The sequence below is a fragment of the Neodiprion lecontei genome, chromosome 4 (assembly GCF_021901455.1).
Source record: "Neodiprion lecontei isolate iyNeoLeco1 chromosome 4, iyNeoLeco1.1, whole genome shotgun sequence".
NCBI lineage: Eukaryota > Metazoa > Arthropoda > Insecta > Hymenoptera > Diprionidae > Neodiprion > Neodiprion lecontei.
In genome coordinates, this window is record NC_060263.1 from 23,489,205 (window position 1) to 23,507,170 (window position 17,966).

Genomic DNA, 17,966 nt, shown 5'->3' on the forward strand with positions numbered 1-17,966 from the left:
CGAAAGACGCTCTGCCGCTATACCGTTTCTCTAACAACTGTCAAGAGAGATTATAAATAATAAAGTCTTCTTTATCGTTTATTTACGCTGCTTCATGCTCGCTATAGCCGCACAGTCCCGGTCTGCTCGCGGGTATGCGCATGATGTTCCAAGGAACACGATCACTGCCACCCACCGTTAGAGGCTCTAAACTAAATGTAGCAAATTAACCGAGTGACTAACGCGAACTTGCAACGTCGTCCGGAGAGACGCGCAGCCCTAATTAGACCTAAACGCCGATCGAGCCGCGCTTAATGAATCCGCATCCGAAAAGTGCTGATATTCTATCCCGACTGAGGGCGAGATCCTTCGGCTGTTGAGACGTATTGAGGATCTAGGAACTCCGCCACCCCCACCTCGCGAATCAAACACATCCAGCGGCTGGATCTCCGTGTGCGTATCTCGCAAGACGTTTGTCCGTCCGTCCGTCCTGCTCTTATCAAACGTATCTAGTCAGTCACCACCTTGCCGTGCCGGCCGTAGCCCCCCCCACCACCACCGTAATATTCCCTTGCAAGATTCAAACCGACAAGAGCAAACGGCCGGTCCTTTTGCCACGAAGTCTGCACGGAATTCTGTGACGCTTCCTCTATTTTTCATTTTTTCATCACCGGCTCATGCCGTCATAAAAATCAGCAGCAATTGGTGCAACGTCTCGCCGGGGTTTGAGCAGAAGTTTCCACTTGTCGAGTCCATTCGCTGCAATGGAAAAATGGGGAAAATCCCCGCGATGGGATTTCCCGAGAGATGCTCGAAGGTTCTCACTCTCCGAGACTTCAGAGATCGGACCACAAGCGTATATCGGCATGAGGATGCCCGCGTCTTGTCAGATAGCTTACTCCAGAGCGAACTTGCTGCTCACATTGTGCGTCCATTATGGCTTAATAGAGCAGACTTACGTACTCTCGTGTATGTACGCTTGAAACTCTTCCTCCTATATTGCTGTCTTACTTAATCGGCGTATTGCCCACCGTGCATGCTCGCCGAGCGGTCCTCGTTAATAGCGATTTACTAATTGCTGAAATTTCATTTTTCATTAGGCCGAGCATCAACTTCGTAGTAACTGAAAGTAACGCCAAAAATGTGTGATTCTAGACGTCCTTGACATTTGGCTGTTTTTTATACTTTATTATACCAAAATGTCGTATATCCGACTGTATTCCTTGCCGTCAAAATGTCACTTTTGAATAATTATCCTGACCTCGACCATCGTCTCAGTGTCGCCATAATATTTTTTGCGTCTCGAGATAATATGTTCGAATACCTGGATTAACCTCGATCAGCTTCTGACTCTCGCCGTCTCAGATTTGATCCAGTTTTTTTTTATACATATTGCCCTCAGTCTGAAACAATCACTCGCTTTTGTTTCTTTTTTTCAAACCTCGTCGTTTACAGAGACTATTGCACAAAATTCTGAGTAGGATAATCGTAGTTTTGATACCAATTTTCAAACTATAAACTCTTGTATTTAATTTATGTAGTTCTGAAAAGAACTTTTTAATAAACATAATTTTAATGACTCTAATACTTGTTTTAATTTGGTAAGGTTATTAAAAAATACTGGTTTTTAAGAAAAGTGGTTATAAAAATTCGAAAACCAATTTAATTTGTGGTGAAAAAAGTGATGTGACTAAACAGTGAATTTGATCTTCCATTTTTATTTTCAAACATTGTGACACTGATATTTTTAGATTGGAAATACAGTTTCATGTGTACAATCACATGGATTTAAAACACCATCGAAAACTTGAATGTTCAAGTGCAGGGAAAATGTTGTTGCTGCGAAATATAACTGGACAAGTCGCGAGAGTCAAAAGTTACGCACATCAAAAGTGTTGGACGCAATTATGAGCCTTAATTTTAATCGGTTTTGGAATTTTCGTTTACAACTAACTTCTGCAACCAAGTTAACTATATCGGTGAGAGCATGGAAGCCATAAATGTTACTTCTGTAAACAAATTAAATTTGTGGAATTTTATTAAATAAATAGGAGAGAAATGAATCCCACTCTGAATATTAATACGACTATCATTAACTGGTGCAGAATTTGAAAAATTACAAAACCTGCATTTTACGAGAAGCTCGACAATGTCACAAATAAATAACGAATAAGAAAAAAATTCGTTGATAAGATTAAGACAACGTTTTGGAGGCAAGAGAAGGGTGTGAAAAAAGGAAGCATTGGATGGGAAATGATACATCACATTTCATCACGTTCGGGTGAGCTATGATTGTACCTTCGAAAATTCATAACGTCGAATATGTTTCAAAGATTTTCATAGAAAATGGATTAGAAAAATGCCACTGCTGAAAAGAGAGTAAGCTTGACCGACCCGAGAAAGTAACGCGTTATACGAATAACTCTTAATCCACCCAAGCCGCTGTCAGTAAAGTGCGATGTGCTTACCTTGGTTCAAAAATAAATAGGATGGTGCAATTGAGCGCGCTAAACGCAGCTTGTGATTTAATGCGTTAGGAAGGTCGCTGAAAACTAGATGCTAGGGCTAATCAAGGTGTGTGGAAACACTCAAACCGAGATAAGTAAAATTCCGGTCTACTCAATGTTCATGAATCATGTTCAAAATTTTCCCCACTACGCGAACGCGTCGTACACTCGCAATAAAATTCATGATATCCAGTCACCTACAATTGATCGCATCATTGAATCCTTTACCTGTCACAGCTTCATCCTCTCAGCAGTGACTTAATCGACTTCAGTGGAATATCTTTCTCCAAATTCAAAGAGTCCTGAACCTTTGACCAAGCGATAGCTGCTTTGCCCCTCTTCCACCCTCAACGTCAAATACGAAACACCTAACTGAATGATACGTTTGGAGATCACCCTGATAATTCCTTGATTCCCACGTTAGTGACCATCATCTGTCATGACAAACTGTAAAGCGTGACGAGAAGTTATGTGCGAAGGGTCCCGTTAAAATATCCTGATTAGGGAACGGGAACATTTTCAACTGTCGATATATCCATGAAAATTTTACAGTAACCACTATCGATGCGTCTGAAAATCTTCGATAGGAGTGTGCTCAAATTGGATTTTTAGCTTCAAACGACTTTTTCAACCCTCTATTTTACTCCGTAGAAGAACGATTGAGGAGAAGCGAGTATAGGATATTCGATCGCGTCGATATCTGTATAATTGTTTGAAGTAATAACACGGGCGTTAATACTGTAATCGTTAGAGACAACATTGGAGTTACACGTGGTAAACCCGTTTTGTTGTTGCATCAAATCAATGAGACTAAGCCTCGGTACTATTTATCAACAAAAGTGGTGTCAGCTGCTGTTCATGGATTTCTTACCTCTAAGCGCTTTCTACACAAGTAGATGCAAGCACAATTATTATGCGCATATGGAAATCATTACGGCAAACCTGTAGTACCTGTAGTAGTTGTACCTGATACTGAAATATCTGCAGCTATCCAAATAATTACAGGAGAAATAAAGAAATCGATACGTGCGTTGACAAAATGGAAGAAACTTGTGATAACTCGCGATCTGATAAGACGAGTAGCGAGTGAAAAATTTTCTTCTTCTTGCCAATCATCCTGACTATTTTCTCTTATCATCTTCATTTGTTCAGTCGCTGCTGCCAATGATCGTTATCAATTGTTGAAATTTAGTGCTTATCGAAGGTATACTTTAGTGTGATTGCACCCGGAGCAAACAATAAATTGCGATAACAGCTGCATTTTTATTGTTACAGTTATTTTGATCGATTGTACTTCGGCTACTTAGTTCATGATTCGATACATTCTAGAAATGCCGACGACAATATCCCTTGGAAATACTTCTTGCAAATACTTTGGGTGTCATTTTCACAATTGTTCAGTAAAATTATAAGACAATTAAATTCGAAGGTTAAGATTGTTCTTTTTTTTATGCATCTGAAATGTCTCTATTGTTAATGCTTAACAGAAAAGGAATCTCAATGCATCGATAATGTCGTTGCCCGGTGATCAGAAACATTTCTTAATATAATTAATGGGAATATTCTGTAGTTTGCATGGTTCACCCTTTTTCACGTGAGCGTGAGACAATCTTACCGAACGAAGCCCGAGAGATTGCAACTCAACAGAAGAAATCACAGATAAAATTCATCCTTGTTAAGTTTGATGCCCCTGTCGCTAATCTTATCGAAAAGTGATACTATAGTATTGCGAATAGATCGCAATTTGTGCAGCAAATGTACAGCGTAAATCACTGTTTGCAGCCGATTACACATAGTCGAGAAAAACGATTTTTTATCTCCCAGTAAAACGCCATTGAACATGTGTATATGACATAAAACTTTCCTTATTGTAAATAACAAACGATAAGACTATCGCGGTGAGGAAATTTGTGGAGGACTCGATCACGCAACAGCTCAAAATTTATATTCAATTCCCGAGAATTCATGACGACTTTTCATAAATTATCCCAAATACTAAATCAGGGCATCAATAATCATTGCTTAATCCGTGTTCCGGTGTATCATTGTCTGTGACTGTGACTATGTGACTTCTTAACTAAATTGTTTACTTGGTGTACACGCGATTCGTCACGGACATCAGTTTATGGATTAATGAACATACCGAGGCAACTTTATCGTCAGCCTATTTTCATGATCCGCCGAATGCAGTTTAAGCCAATCGAGTGTGGCTGCCACAGGTGCTCCGCAAGGGCAGAAAATGCATGCATTCCACAGGATACATTACAGGCGCCGCCGCAAGGTTTGTCGTCGAATATTTTACAAGCACCGGAAATTTTCGTCTCACTTATTCCGAATATTGTTCCAGTACACTGGGCTATCGGTATAAGGTATACAAAAAAAAAAAAATGAACTGGATACCAAAAATACGTATCAATTGTCAAGCCGACTTTCAAGCTTCGTCTGGATTTTTTTTTTTCTTCTTCTTTATTAAACAACATTTCCTCCTCTTTGATGATGATTTCAAGATTTTACGATGCGGATTGATAAAGAATAACACTGTGTCAAATCCGATAAATCCTTCCATTAGGTAAAAAAGTTTTAGCTTTGTTCGACCAAAGTAACTTTATCCAATTCGAAGGGGCTTTCTTGTTTTCTTGAAAGTAATATAAGATTTCTAATTTTTCTAAAACAGTTTGAATTTCCCACGGATACCAATGGACAAGGGTACCTACTTCTATTGCGTAAATGTTTGCAGAAATTCCTTGTCTGCCATTTCTTTCCCATTACTTGACAATTTTCGGTAAATCCCAGTCCGCCGTTTCGCAGGAACTCGTTTTCGAAAGATTGAGAGGTCCGCGCGTAAAATGATAGCCAAAAATGTAAATTGAATGTTGCAACCCAATTGCCGAGTGAATCAAGTAAATTACAGCATTCAGAGTCGAGGCCAGGCCGGACGAGTTAGATTAGACTCATGATTACTGGGCTGGACCATTTAGCGTCTTGACGCCTTCGCGCGCGGTTTGCGAGTGGGGGGATAGGGGGAGGGGGAGGTATGGGGGGCGGGAAAGGCGAGGGGGGGGGAGACGAATTTTAATCATTCCACGTGAAATGCCATAAATAATTCAACGCGATCTCAAACGACGGTGATTACACGGCTAGCCGTGAAACGCCTTTTTCCTAGAGCACGATGACAATGTCCTGGAGTTCGTTCGCCGTCATGCGACTCGTTGAGTAGCCGATACCTCTGAGATGTTGCCTGCATCGCGCGAGATGACACAGCAACGTTGCTTAGGCACGTTGTCGGGGATAAAATGGCCGTTGTTAAGATTTAGTGCCGACTGTACTTGGGCTTAGAAGAGGCTGATGAGTTCTGTATGAAAGATGGGTCAGGGTCATCCGCAATGCGTCGTCGTACAACCACCGTCAAGACGGTGAAAATTCGCGACTCCGAACGGGGAGTCTTTCCTCAGATGTTCGTCATCGGAGGCGGGGGTGCGATGAACCCTCCGCTCGAGTGACAGTTAATCCATTAATACCGGACCGGAGCGCATCTCCATATCGCTGACGGACCTTGCCGATCGATACGCAGGCGCCGCGACGCAAGTTGGGGGCGCTGAATTCATTAGAGACGAAATCTAGGAGGCTTAAAAATTAAAAGGCTCTCAAACAAAAACTCCGTACGGCGTGTATAACCTCCACCCCTTTTTTCCCCGTTACGACTGACGCGATCTTCACGGACAGACGGACGAATCGCCTAAGACCGTGAAGCGACGGTTCTTCTTCTCAGCCCGCATCCCCTTTCTCGCCGAACCTACCCTGCCTAACCGAGAAGGGATGCTAAAACAATTTATATATGTATATACTTTTATTCAGACGACCGCTTTGTGGGAATTACTCTTCGTTTGCGAAGGATCATTGAGCATTTTTTCATGTAAAAAAGCGGTTTATATATTAAGTCGGTTTTTCTCTTCTTCTTCTCCTTTTTCTTCTTCTTCTACTTCTTGTTTCACTTCCGCATCAAGCACAGTGGTATAAACTGCCGAATTTAAAATTAAAGAAAGGGTTCCCGACGTTTTTCTCGATGAAAAACTACCCTCGTAATGAGAGCTCGGACTAAGAGCCGAGAGAATAAAAAATAAATTACGATTGGTAAATTATGAAAAATATTCAATGACCTTTATTTACAAAAGATTGTGTGTCTCCTTCACATATTATACAGTACCTATAATATTCGTGTAAGCTTCGTTACCTATAATGAGAGTGCACCGCGACGTACGTCACCTGCAGTCGGCCTGCAACGAGTGACCTCGAAACCTCAGCGATCATTTTTGTTAGTAGTGCAGTGTAATTTATTTACCGTAATTTGCTCAGTCACTGCTCGAATCGAGAAATGCAGTGTTTACGTCACGTTTTGTCCCGAGTTCTGATTTGAACTAACCGTTTGGTTCCTATCGGCGTCGCTCTTACCGACCGGTAGCGCAGGACTTTCACCCTTGACGAACTCCCGCCGCTGGTCCACCTCATCCGACCCGTACAAATCTAGATTTTTGGCCAGATACCAAACGGCGCTGTCGAAGGCGATGCCTATCACGATGAAGCCTGGAATAGTGGTTGGATTAAAAATGACTACTGCCGTATCGTCGAAACCGCGTCGACTCGTAAAGTCACTCACCAATCGCGGAGACGTTCAACAGGTAACGGAAGTCGTCCTTGTGATAGAACCAGCAGTTCCCCCTTTCCCCGCAGGAATCATTCCAAATAAGACACGTCGAGTCGATAACCGTGCCGTATATAATGGGCCCGGGTATAAGAGCGAAGAGGGATATAAGCATGAGGGAGAATCCCTGGGCGATGCTCTTGTCCTCCTTCTCCACAGCCCTGTAATTCACCAGGACATTCCCTATCTTGCCCGAGCAGCCGATTACCTGCATCAGGCAAGTTATCACAACGAACCACGTGTATGGCCCGTCACAATTTCTCGGACAAGGTCCAGCCTTGACCACTTTGTCGGTATCAATCGTCGAGGACGACTGATTCGACTGTGCTTGGCTTTCCGGCAGAACTGGCGTGGGAGCTGAAGGAGTTTGGCCCTCGTATTCCAAACTGCCTAATCCAATTGCGCATGAACAATCACCGAACTCATTTTTGTTCAGCATCGTCTTGCACCCGGCGTGACACGCGGAGAAGAAGGTTGTTCCGCTAGGTACATGACAGACCGGGGAGTACTTGATACCTTCGCAGGTGCAGTCCTGGTTGCATGGTGCAGTCAGGTTCAACCTGCGAAGAGAATTGAACACTCAGGTTCGGCGACCGGCCAAAGTTCGAATCTTGAGAGACGCCCTAATCTATTCATGGCTTACGTCGAGGTTTCCATGTCTACGCCTTGTACGCCAGAGTCGGGACACCCCAGGAAGGAGTATGTGACCATTCCGGCCAGGTAGCAACAACCCACTATCACGTTCCAGCCGAGAAGGAGCCTGGGACCTGGCTTGTACTTACTGATCACTATTCCCGAGCCCACGAAACCTATCACCATTCCGCACAAAGATAATGGTCCTGAAACAGAAGAGAAGAGACGTCCTCATCAATTTTATAATTGGATAGGAATTCGTAGGCTGAAGTTACGCGTATTTTCTCTATCGTGATCATTCGTGTCCTCGAAGATTGTCTGTCAAACACATGCCATATAGAAAAGAAAGTTCGTATTTATGTGGTTCCCATTCATTTTGTTCCTATTGTTGTTACATACGATGCTGAAAACGATTTCAGTGTCACTTGTGAGACAAGAATATGATCAAAGTCACAAACAGTCAGAATGTATATCTACACAACGAATAAGCATGGTTATTAACGCGTATTGGTTATAGACATGGTCTCTATGATGTGGAGAATGAAATCTGGAAAACCTTATGAAGCTTTACGAAATTCCATGGAGTCATTCGAGTGTCACAAAATCCACACAAAACCATCATTTTCCATGAAAGTCTGTGAAAGCATGTGAAGTCCTTGCCAAGCCTCATAAAACGCTTCGGAACTGTTAAAAGTTCCGGAAATCCTATTAAGTCTCACGCAAAATATTGTGAAACCCGATAGAATTTTTTCGCATCCCTGCGAGATCTTTGATGAACAAACGTGACACGTAAAATTACAATTTTGAGTCGCAATGTCGTAATTTTTTTCAAAGTTATGATAAACAGCTTTCCGATGACTTTCCTGCACGTACAGAGGAAACGACAATTTGCTGTCTTTTCACGTTATTGTCACACAAGTGTAACAAAGTTAAGGATTTTTCAGGCATAGAACTCATTGCTTTCGAGTGATTGCCTTAAGTATGTACATGATTATACGATAATTGAAGTACTAGGTCACCTGCAAGAACTGTGCCACCGCCAGCGGATGTTCCATACTGAATCTCCATGTATTTAGAGTAAAAGGTGATGTAACCCGATGCTCCAAGAATGTAAAAGACCGCGCTGATATTGTTGAAAAATACAAGTTTGTTCGTAAGCAGTCTCTTCAAGGCCTTGGGAAAATTTTTCATCGCGACAACTCGATCCGGCTTGCACTCTTCGGGTTTATTCGCATCTTGCGGCTGTGGCGGAGCTTTGATATCGCTTGACAAATCCAGTTTCAGCGGAATTTCGCCATCCTGTTATCATACGAAAGTTAAAGATCAGTGTGAAATATCTTAAATATTTTCCACACAAAAATCACGACATGATATTAACGACATCAACTCTTCCACGCACCTTGGTGGAAACTTTTTCTTCCCGCTTTGGCAGTTCCTTGGGGAAGAGCGCTACCAGAATGGCGAAAGTTCCCATCGTGACGCCGAGGATGATCCAACCCAGCCACCAAGCTCCTAACCATCTTGGATCGCTTGGTGTTATAACAGGGTGCAGGGATGGGTCAATGTACAGTCTCAGGCAAAGATAGCTAAGCAAGAACCCGGCTACCGGCCCCAGCGTTCTCAAACCAAACGCTAATCCTGGTGAATAAAAATGATTCCTGTTACGACTGAAATCAAACATCTATTGAACATTCTAATTAACGAAATTATAAAATGTACGTAGTTCCCCGAGGGGATGTCAAATTATAGTGTGTTTGACGACGGTAAGTCGATCGTATAATTGACTTCAGAATATTTACAGAAATGCTGCTGTAAAATATAGTAACTTCAGCCATAGAGAAATGATAGTCTGAACTTCATAAGACGATCTTTATAACTTACGTTACCACGTAAAGGAAAAAAACTTCAATCGTAACTACGCGAAACTCTTAATTATCGAAATACAAGCCAAAGGTTAACGATTATTCGGATATTAGCGAAAGGTTATCCACGTGATAAGCGTTTGACTTTCACCAGAGAAGTGACCCGGCAAATTTGAATGATTTTCGCGGCTCAGATCCATAAGATTTAATACTTTTGTGTAATCAGGCTGAACCTCGGCAGACGACCCACTTGAAATCAGCCAACCACCTGATACCAATCTCGTCAAGTATGAGCGTCCATGTACTTATTATATACCTAATGATCTACTTGCCAAGGTCAAACCTATCTCACACGCCCTCGCCACGTGTTGGAACGATCACCGGCTTTCATTTAATATGCAGGAGTATCGAAGATAGGATATCGTGTGTATAATTCATTCAAGAAAAATAATTACCGCTATTCAAGAAGATACATATTACACATATAACGTATATCAGTAATAAAATCGATAAGGATTTGAAAAAACAGCAAGTCAAGATACGGACAAGACAAAACAGAAAGTCTTGAAACAGATGATAAGATTTCTTTTCACCCATTCTTTGACCTCGAACAGACATCTTTATGTCGAAGAGATGTCTTTAGCGACGTCAGACTTCAAAATACGGCTTATAATCCATCGTTCAGACATCATGTTGACAACTTTTAATCTTGTGCTCTCTCGGGTGCTTCTTTCGAGAACACATCCAACCTTCGCCCGCAAGGTCTGTGAGCTGTAACTGCTCCTCTAATTGGCGACGGCACGATCCTTACCCAGTAGCATCGGAGTGTTCTTCTTCTTCGTATTGTCGTCCATGTAGGTCTGACCCAGGCCGTAATAGAGCGTGGTGCCGATGCCAAGGATGAACTGAGACAGGAAGATCAGGACCCTGGGCAGCAGGCTGACGTCCAAGAGAGAGTCCTCATCGCAGATTTCCGTCCCCGTCGTCCTCGAGCAAACGAACACCTCCGTGGGATTTGAGGAGGTGTTCAGCACCTTGTGGTCCAGGTACTCCTTGGTCAGAGCCAGCGCGTCCTTTCCCGGCCCATATATGAAGTGCGGTAGAGCCAGGACCAAGCAGGACAACGCGCTGAGGGCGACACCGACTGCTATCCACCTTGGACGATGGCCGGACCCTCCGTAGTAGATCAGGACGATGGAGAGGACCTGGGATACCTCGTTTCCGGAGAGCATGATACCTGAAATTCATTATGATGTTGAAAACGTGTCGAGGTCGAACTAGTCGCGACTGGCGTAGAGATTTCGCAAAGATATTGTAAGGTTACTGGGTATGGAGGAGATTTTCCGTCAGCAGACAGATAAAAGAAAAAACGAAACACGACAAGCATCGAGTATTTTATAGACATCGTATTTTCAATTACGCAGTAAACAACGATTCAAATTTACTCAGAAGTCATTTTCTTGGAAGCCGATAGTTGACTCTGATAAGATATCTTCGGACTAGCGTACATACTGCTACCACCTGCTGATTTAATTAGTGTTGGTAACGAGCGTCTGTGCTGTAGATGTTTGTACACTGCACACGCAATGATTCCCAAACACTTTTCAGACCAAGTATTTATCCCCAGGTACGATGCTTATCCGACCGCGTATTGGTATCTGATATATATATATTTACACTTGCGGTGGAGAAAAATGAACCGCATAGTGCGCGGCTGCGGTTTTAACTTGTTTTCATTGGTTAAGTGACTTCGCTAGGTTTCGCATTGACGGATCTCTGAAAAATCTCGAATACTTCCAGACCAGATGATATTTCATTATCGGTTTCGATTACTGCGCAATGTCGGGCAACAGTCAACATTTCAAAGTGGACCACGGCACGTATCGTTTCTTTTCTTTGTTGTTCCCTTCCTGCTGCTATACGCGTGATCGATCCATTTTTCGCAGGTGAATATATATAAAGTGCAATGCCAGGTGATCGGAACTAAACCGACACATATGCCATTCGGTGAATAATAGCAACATCCACTTGTGACGATTACTTATCCGCGACAATGTTTCTTACGTTACGAGAATAACTTTCGTACTGGTTTCGAAAACGGATAAATCGCTGACGATATGAAGGAGCGATGAATAGAGGCTCTGACTTATCGGCTACATGCACGAACTGGGCTTGTTCTACATCGCGAATTGTTGTTTGCGATATTTTTCACGTTTACAATGCGCTTTTTGCGTTCACTGATTGTGATTTCCTATTACCATGATCATTGTTGAATTACGTAACGGGATTGGGCTTAGTTGAATAAACAAGTCGACTTGTTTGAACGAGAGGTGAAAAACAATGGCTATTACGCGCCTCTTCGGATGTACTTTTGTGTAATGCTTGCTATCCGTGACTTGCATTTAGACGAAAAAATCCATACCCAAACAAGTGCTCTGTTTACACATTATCAGTTCCTGTCCGAATATCATATACATGTACGATATACGGATTGAGACTGATCAATACAGAATCTAATCGTTGTTTTGTGAGTAACTTTTGATACTATTATTATAAAACCAAAGTTTTTACTTCGAAGGGAAGCTTCGCTATTTTTTTGGTTAAATATTAATAAATGTAGATTTTTAACTCACCAACGCATTATTTTAGTCTTGAACTTTCTTTCTCATTTGATCATCAAATTATGTCATATCTCTCCGCAATTATGTGTGGAAATGGCGCATATACACAGACACTCTATGGCGTCGCATTCATACAATGACTATCTAATCTATGAGCAATACTCGCGAATGATAAAGTTCCTGTATATTTTCATGTACTGTATTTTCAGCAGCTAGATTCTAGATTGGCTCGTGTCTATTGATCAATCTCGAGTGTGGAATTTTTCGAGTACCAGAAATACATTTGTTTTATTAAGATCGTATCAATCGAATTTTGCTGCACTAGTTTACGCTGTTTGCAAAGCGAAACAGAGCTGAAACTTCTACACCTCGTGATAACCGGTATAACCACTTCGTTTTAATTGTATATTTCCACGCAATGCAAAAAAGACTTTTGGAAGATTTCAGTCTTTTTACTACTACTTTAATTTATCACGAAATGTGACGATCATCTATGAAGATAAACAAGATGGAAATTTAAATTTCAAACCAAATTAATCCAATCGAAAACGGTGGCTTACACAATCATTTATGAAACTAGTTTTACTGCGACTGAATCAATGAATCACTCGGAACGCTCCAGTTATTAAAAAACACCCCCAAAGTAGTGGACAGAAATTAGGAATATCTCACCTGTAGTGCGACTGGGAATTTTGAACCTTTTCTCAAGGGTGGTTAGAGTGACTGTGATGTAGATGAAGGACATCGCTTGCACGGTGCCAAGAAGCGAATAGACGGCCATGAAGGACTTGAAGTTCGCTTTCCCCCTGAGCCATCGGGGGTAGAATCCGAAGACTCCGCAGTCACGTTCCCCGGCCATAATTGATCACTGCGACCACACCGATCTGTGCAGACTGAAATAAAATTACTCAAAGTTACCGCACTCAAAACGAAATGGCAAGATTCTGAACATTACGTAACAGCTTTACGTCTCCGACCGAATGTGTCGGGTTATCGACCCTGCAGTTGCCGGAAACTATTTAGACTCCAGCGCATTCTGATCTATACTGGATACAAAACGCTGTCACAATACAGTTATGGTCAAAAGGTTTGTGTAGCGCCAATCAGAATGCCTGTAAAATCCGAAGATAACTACGTTCAGGCCTGACTAAATCGGTTATCCGACCTTTTTGACGACTCACCATCGCCTAAGTCCACCTTGTAATACGTTCTTCAAATATTTTGTTATATTTAATATTTTGTTTCACTCACAATCAGCATTTTCGATCGTGCTCGAAGATGAGTCATGAACAGTGTGATTCGTGGTTTGTTGGCAATCCTCGCAAAGATTCGTTGATTCGGCACGATGCTGTTTATAATTGACGCAATATTTTGGTCATAGTGGGTGATAATTTTTACCAGACTACCCTTCATTAGTAGTCTTGTCGCGTTAATGATCATTTATATATCGAGACGATTACAGGGAGCTTTTAAAGGTCAAGATTAATTGCACCTTTCAATAGGTGAACGATGGATGGGAAATTGAGTTTGTTAAAAATAAAAGATGAACAAAACTACAAGCTCATTGTTTAGATTAGCAAATAGCTAAGTTAAAAAGGTACCAAGTAAATATACTATATCAAACTGCGGGTGATTGTTCATACAAGTCTTAGACGTCAGATTAAATACGGTTTCAAGCAAAACTACAAGCTCATTGTTTAGATTAGCAAATAGCTAAGTGAAAAGATACCAAGTAAATATATTCTATCAAACTGCGGATGATTGTTCATCCAAGTCTTAGACGTCAGATTAAATACGGTTTCAAGCAGATTTGGAGCGGACATTCTGTGGAATAAAAGCAGGCAGCATGAACATTTTATTATAACAACAAGTAGCTCTACATTCTAGTGAATAATTGACGTCTCAACATGTTGTAATTTCGTTGTTAATTTCGATTTTTTACGCGAATTGGTTGCTTCACCTACTTGCAAGCTCTGGCTAGGATTATGTCCGGCAATGCCGGCGGCATATTCAGTGACGTTAATTTTGTCACAATTCTGTGAGGATCGATTAGCTCCAATGTTTTTTCTCAAACGTCATTAATGCATTGACCATACGTAAAGAACATTTGTGGCCTGTTTCAAGGCACTGGGATCAAATTCAAAGTTAACTTACACTCGGTGCATTGGCACGTTTAACTCAGGGATTAAAAATGTTCAGATGTAACAACTGGAAAAATAATGTAGCAGTTGAATGGAGAATTCTCATACATCACATGGCCGCATGACAATGTTCTTCGTCGTTTTAATTATTACTTTATTTGTGCATATGTATGCAATTGGACCAATCCCACGAATTCAATCGACAAAAACACTCGTTTAACGGCAACGTGACCGGTGAAACTAAAATTTGCTAGATTGGAATAAATATTTTTTTCGAAGTGTACAATTGTTGACCTGTTCTTCAAGCTTAAGAGGGGGGAGGATCATTACAATAACAAAAAAAAACAAAACTATCGCGTAAAGAAAACAAATATAGCATGTCACAGTGATACTACACATTATATTTTTTATCGAATGTTTGTTCTTCGTAATCATAGCAGTGACCTGGATCGTTATAACTTCAATGGTATAAATCAGAACAGTGCATTTTTTCCTCATCATCGGCAGTCCAGATTTTCACGTATTCAACGTTGCAACCAAACCTCGTTATTTCATACTGGATGATTCAACTTCGCCTCGCGCCAAATCATAATCATCGATAACTTATCCGCACGGATGGTCAGAAAATCGGCAAAAGGTAAGCCGACGCGAAATGACATGGAAGAAAATGAAGCTGTCGTCTAAAGCAGACACAATAATAGGTACCTACATCGACTCCATCCTGACGAATGCCGTGTAGTATAAAGGCTGTTATGCGGCCTAAACGGTCCTCGCACAGACTCGGGCCTTGACTAGTTTAAAGCGTTTCACCGAGGCATTCGAGTCTATAACGTGGGTACAACAGCGTCAATTTTCCCGCTTACAAATCCCCTCTTCAACGGACTTACGGCACCCGGGATTATCAGCATTACACACACGCTGCTTTTCAATCTTATCGTTGAAACCGGTTATCGGATCCGCGATTGCGATCGTAATCGTTCGGCTCTTCGGCTCTTCGGCTCTTGGTCGTTCCGACCTTCGCAATGCAGAGCTCCGAATTTACCTTTCTTTCTGTGTGGGAGAATCGACGAGTCACGGATTTTAGACCTGCCGGCGTTGGTTCGTTACGCAATCGCGCAATCGGAAGCCCGAGTGTCATGCTCCTGTTCGGGACCGAACGGCAATTCACAGGCTTGGCACGCTGCCCGACCCTTTTACCGGTTTCAACAGGTTCGAAATTCGAACTCTGAAATATGTACCTGCGTCGGATCATTCGATTGGGTCGTGTGTCCGTTTCCCAGTTTCGAGTCTCAGACGTCGACGTAGACGATCCAAATCGCGTCGAGGTCAATGTACTCGAAACACGGAAATCGGTAAAGCATCTTTGATTATCTTTTCTGCACCGCGATGCCAAGGCTCGATATTAATCTCTTAGATTTCATGCTGTAATAAACTGAAATCGGTTCGAATTTTCGGCCCACAGGACTTACCTCGTTTTTCTTAACTCGTCAAGGGGATGTCACTCTTTGTTCCATAGATTCAGGACCGCAGAATCCCGCGTCCTTCCTTTTGGCTAACAAGGTGCGTTCGGCAGCAGAGGCTGGATCGGTCGATCCAAATGTCACTTGCAGTTGGCACGGTTTGATTGCACGAATAAACGCGGTATAACTGGGGGGGGGGGGGGGGGGGGGTCATACCTCTATCTATACTCCCCCTCCAATAAATTAAACTGTTTAACTTTCCCACCAAATCGTCCGATTCGTTCACCGGTGGCTCTATCTCGCGAAAGCCCAGCGAATTACGCCTCGCTTCTAGGATCATTGTGCCTATTGGTTCGCATCCAATCTGGAAACTCTGTCGGCAATGTAGGAGACGATTCGGACCGCTTTCTGGGTGGGGTGGACAAGGAGTCAAGGGGTGGTTGACCCCGTTTCTCATCTGAGATGCGATGCGTCGCGTTAAATTATGTGATTTGAGCTTTGCATTGAAATACTTGATTCGGACGATTTTTTTTTTTATTATTCTCCTTTCGATAATTTAGAGTTGATCACAATCATTTATTTTATATATTTCCTACATAATAATTATTATGCAATTTAATTTCTTTTATTTTTGGACGTCATTTTAATGAAAAAGTATTCATTTATTCAAATCCGAGAAAAACATCTACAACTGAGGTTTGACGTTTCGCGTAGATTAATTATACTCGTAAAATTGTCTGATCGTGAATAAAAAATTGGGAAGAGAGAGAAAGACGTTCAAAAATTTCCAACCATAATAGTTTTGTCAATTATATAGTAATTGCGATTGGAACAACATTATTGCTATGTAGTAGAAATGAATCAAAGGAAAGTCAAATGACATAAGCTAATATTTCGACAGATGGAGAAAGTTTTACAATCAGAAATTTCAAAATGATTATAGACTCTAGTGATTTTGATCCGATGCTAATATTTCTGAACTCGTTTACCTCTTGACCAGAACCCCAGAAATTGTCTAAAAAGACATTCACAAAATGTTACGTCACAGTATAGTATATTTATAACGCGCGATATAATTGTTGACGAATATCTGTCCTACCAGACTTACGCAAATCTGTATTTTTAATCAACTTTGTGGCTATTTATAAGAAAAAATGTCCACATGATCGCTGGAGATTTTTATAGGAGTCAAAATTAGTCGAAAAACGTTAGAATCCGTTTCAAAATACCAGAGTTCAATCATTATGGACATGCCAGTTATAAAATCGTTTCTCAAACTCTTGACACATCAACTTGTGTTATACGAATTTGCTCCAATTCATTTCTTTTATACAGCAGCGAGTTGAAATGAAACAAGAGCTGGTTATTCTCTGGATTTTTCTCGAAGTAAAGTTTCGGCAGATGATGAAACTGGCTTTTTAATACCTATTAGTAACGCGTTCCATACCGAGGATCCCTCCAATTTTTTGACCATTGACTAACACCAAATACATATCGCATGGCAAAATCGTATTTCATTGCCAGATTTGAATTGATATTGTAAAGAAAAAGAGGAAAAATTGTATCGCATTAGTGCGATGAAATGGTCAATCTCAATTTTGTTGTTATTACACACTTTCGTTTATGCATCTTGAAAGTCGCATCTAATTTTGTAATCAATCTACTCAATTCAATTACAAATAATTACACCGATTGTTTCGTCAGTGTATAAGTACGTCGTGTAAAATTATATTTCCCTTTTCCCGAGAATACATTCCGCCTAAGTCTTAGCTCTGAAATTCTCGATCTTTTGTCGTACGCGTCATCTTAATAAGACTTGACGAAAGATCCTCGTTCCCGCCTGTTTATACCAACACACATACACCTTATATCCTTGGTGAAATTTTTCACTAAGGAAATTGCTATTTTTGGCCTGACGTTCCGTTCGCTGTTCTCTCGCTATACGGAGGGAAAAGTAAGATTTAGTCTGAGCGTCGCGACGCCGAGCTGTTGCGTTGATATATAAGCACACGATTATCTTTAGATCGAGAAAACGTTGAACTGAGAGTTCGTCGGACCAGACAG

The 17,966-nt window shown here is 41.5% G+C and overlaps 1 protein-coding gene across 5 annotated transcripts; it reads right to left on the reverse strand.

Moving 5' to 3' along the window:
- Nucleotide 1: 1 nt before the first annotated feature.
- LOC107221883 (solute carrier organic anion transporter family member 74D) lies at nt 2-16,067 on the reverse strand. 5 transcript variants are annotated; one of them, XR_006903776.1, is made up of 9 exons: nt 15,912-16,067; nt 12,974-13,185; nt 10,492-10,917; nt 9,218-9,456; nt 8,838-9,117; nt 7,829-8,024; nt 7,141-7,745; nt 6,654-7,067; nt 2-17 (listed from the first exon to the last, which is right to left on the reverse strand). XR_006903776.1 is itself a non-coding variant. In XM_046736796.1 (8 exons), the coding sequence occupies exons 2-8, from the start codon at nt 13,158-13,160 to the stop codon at nt 6,868-6,870; spliced, it is 2,133 nt and encodes a 710-aa protein (XP_046592752.1). In that variant the 5' UTR covers nt 13,161-13,185; nt 15,912-16,067; the 3' UTR covers nt 6,644-6,867. The 5 variants fall into 5 exon arrangements, 4 of the variants coding, with proteins under 4 accessions (XP_046592752.1, XP_015516532.1, XP_046592753.1 ...); XM_046736796.1 differs by lacking the exon at nt 2-17 and having other exon boundaries at nt 6,644-7,067; XM_015661046.2 differs by lacking the exon at nt 2-17 and having other exon boundaries at nt 6,644-7,067; nt 12,974-13,194.
- Nucleotides 16,068-17,966: the final 1,899 nt, after the last annotated feature.

Bases quoted from the DNA above. Each gene is read 5' to 3' on its own strand.
- LOC107221883 (XM_046736796.1), bottom strand. From the start codon at position 13,160: ATGGCCGGGGAACGTGACTGCGGAGTCTTCGGATTCTACCCCCGATGG. The intron at 8,025-8,837 runs GTGACCTAGTAC...CTTCTGTTTCAG, and splicing joins CGGTGGCACAGTTCTTGCAG to GACCATTATCTTTGTGCGGA. The intron at 7,746-7,828 runs GTAAGCCATGAA...TTCTCTTCGCAG, and splicing joins GTAGACATGGAAACCTCGAC to GTTGAACCTGACTGCACCAT.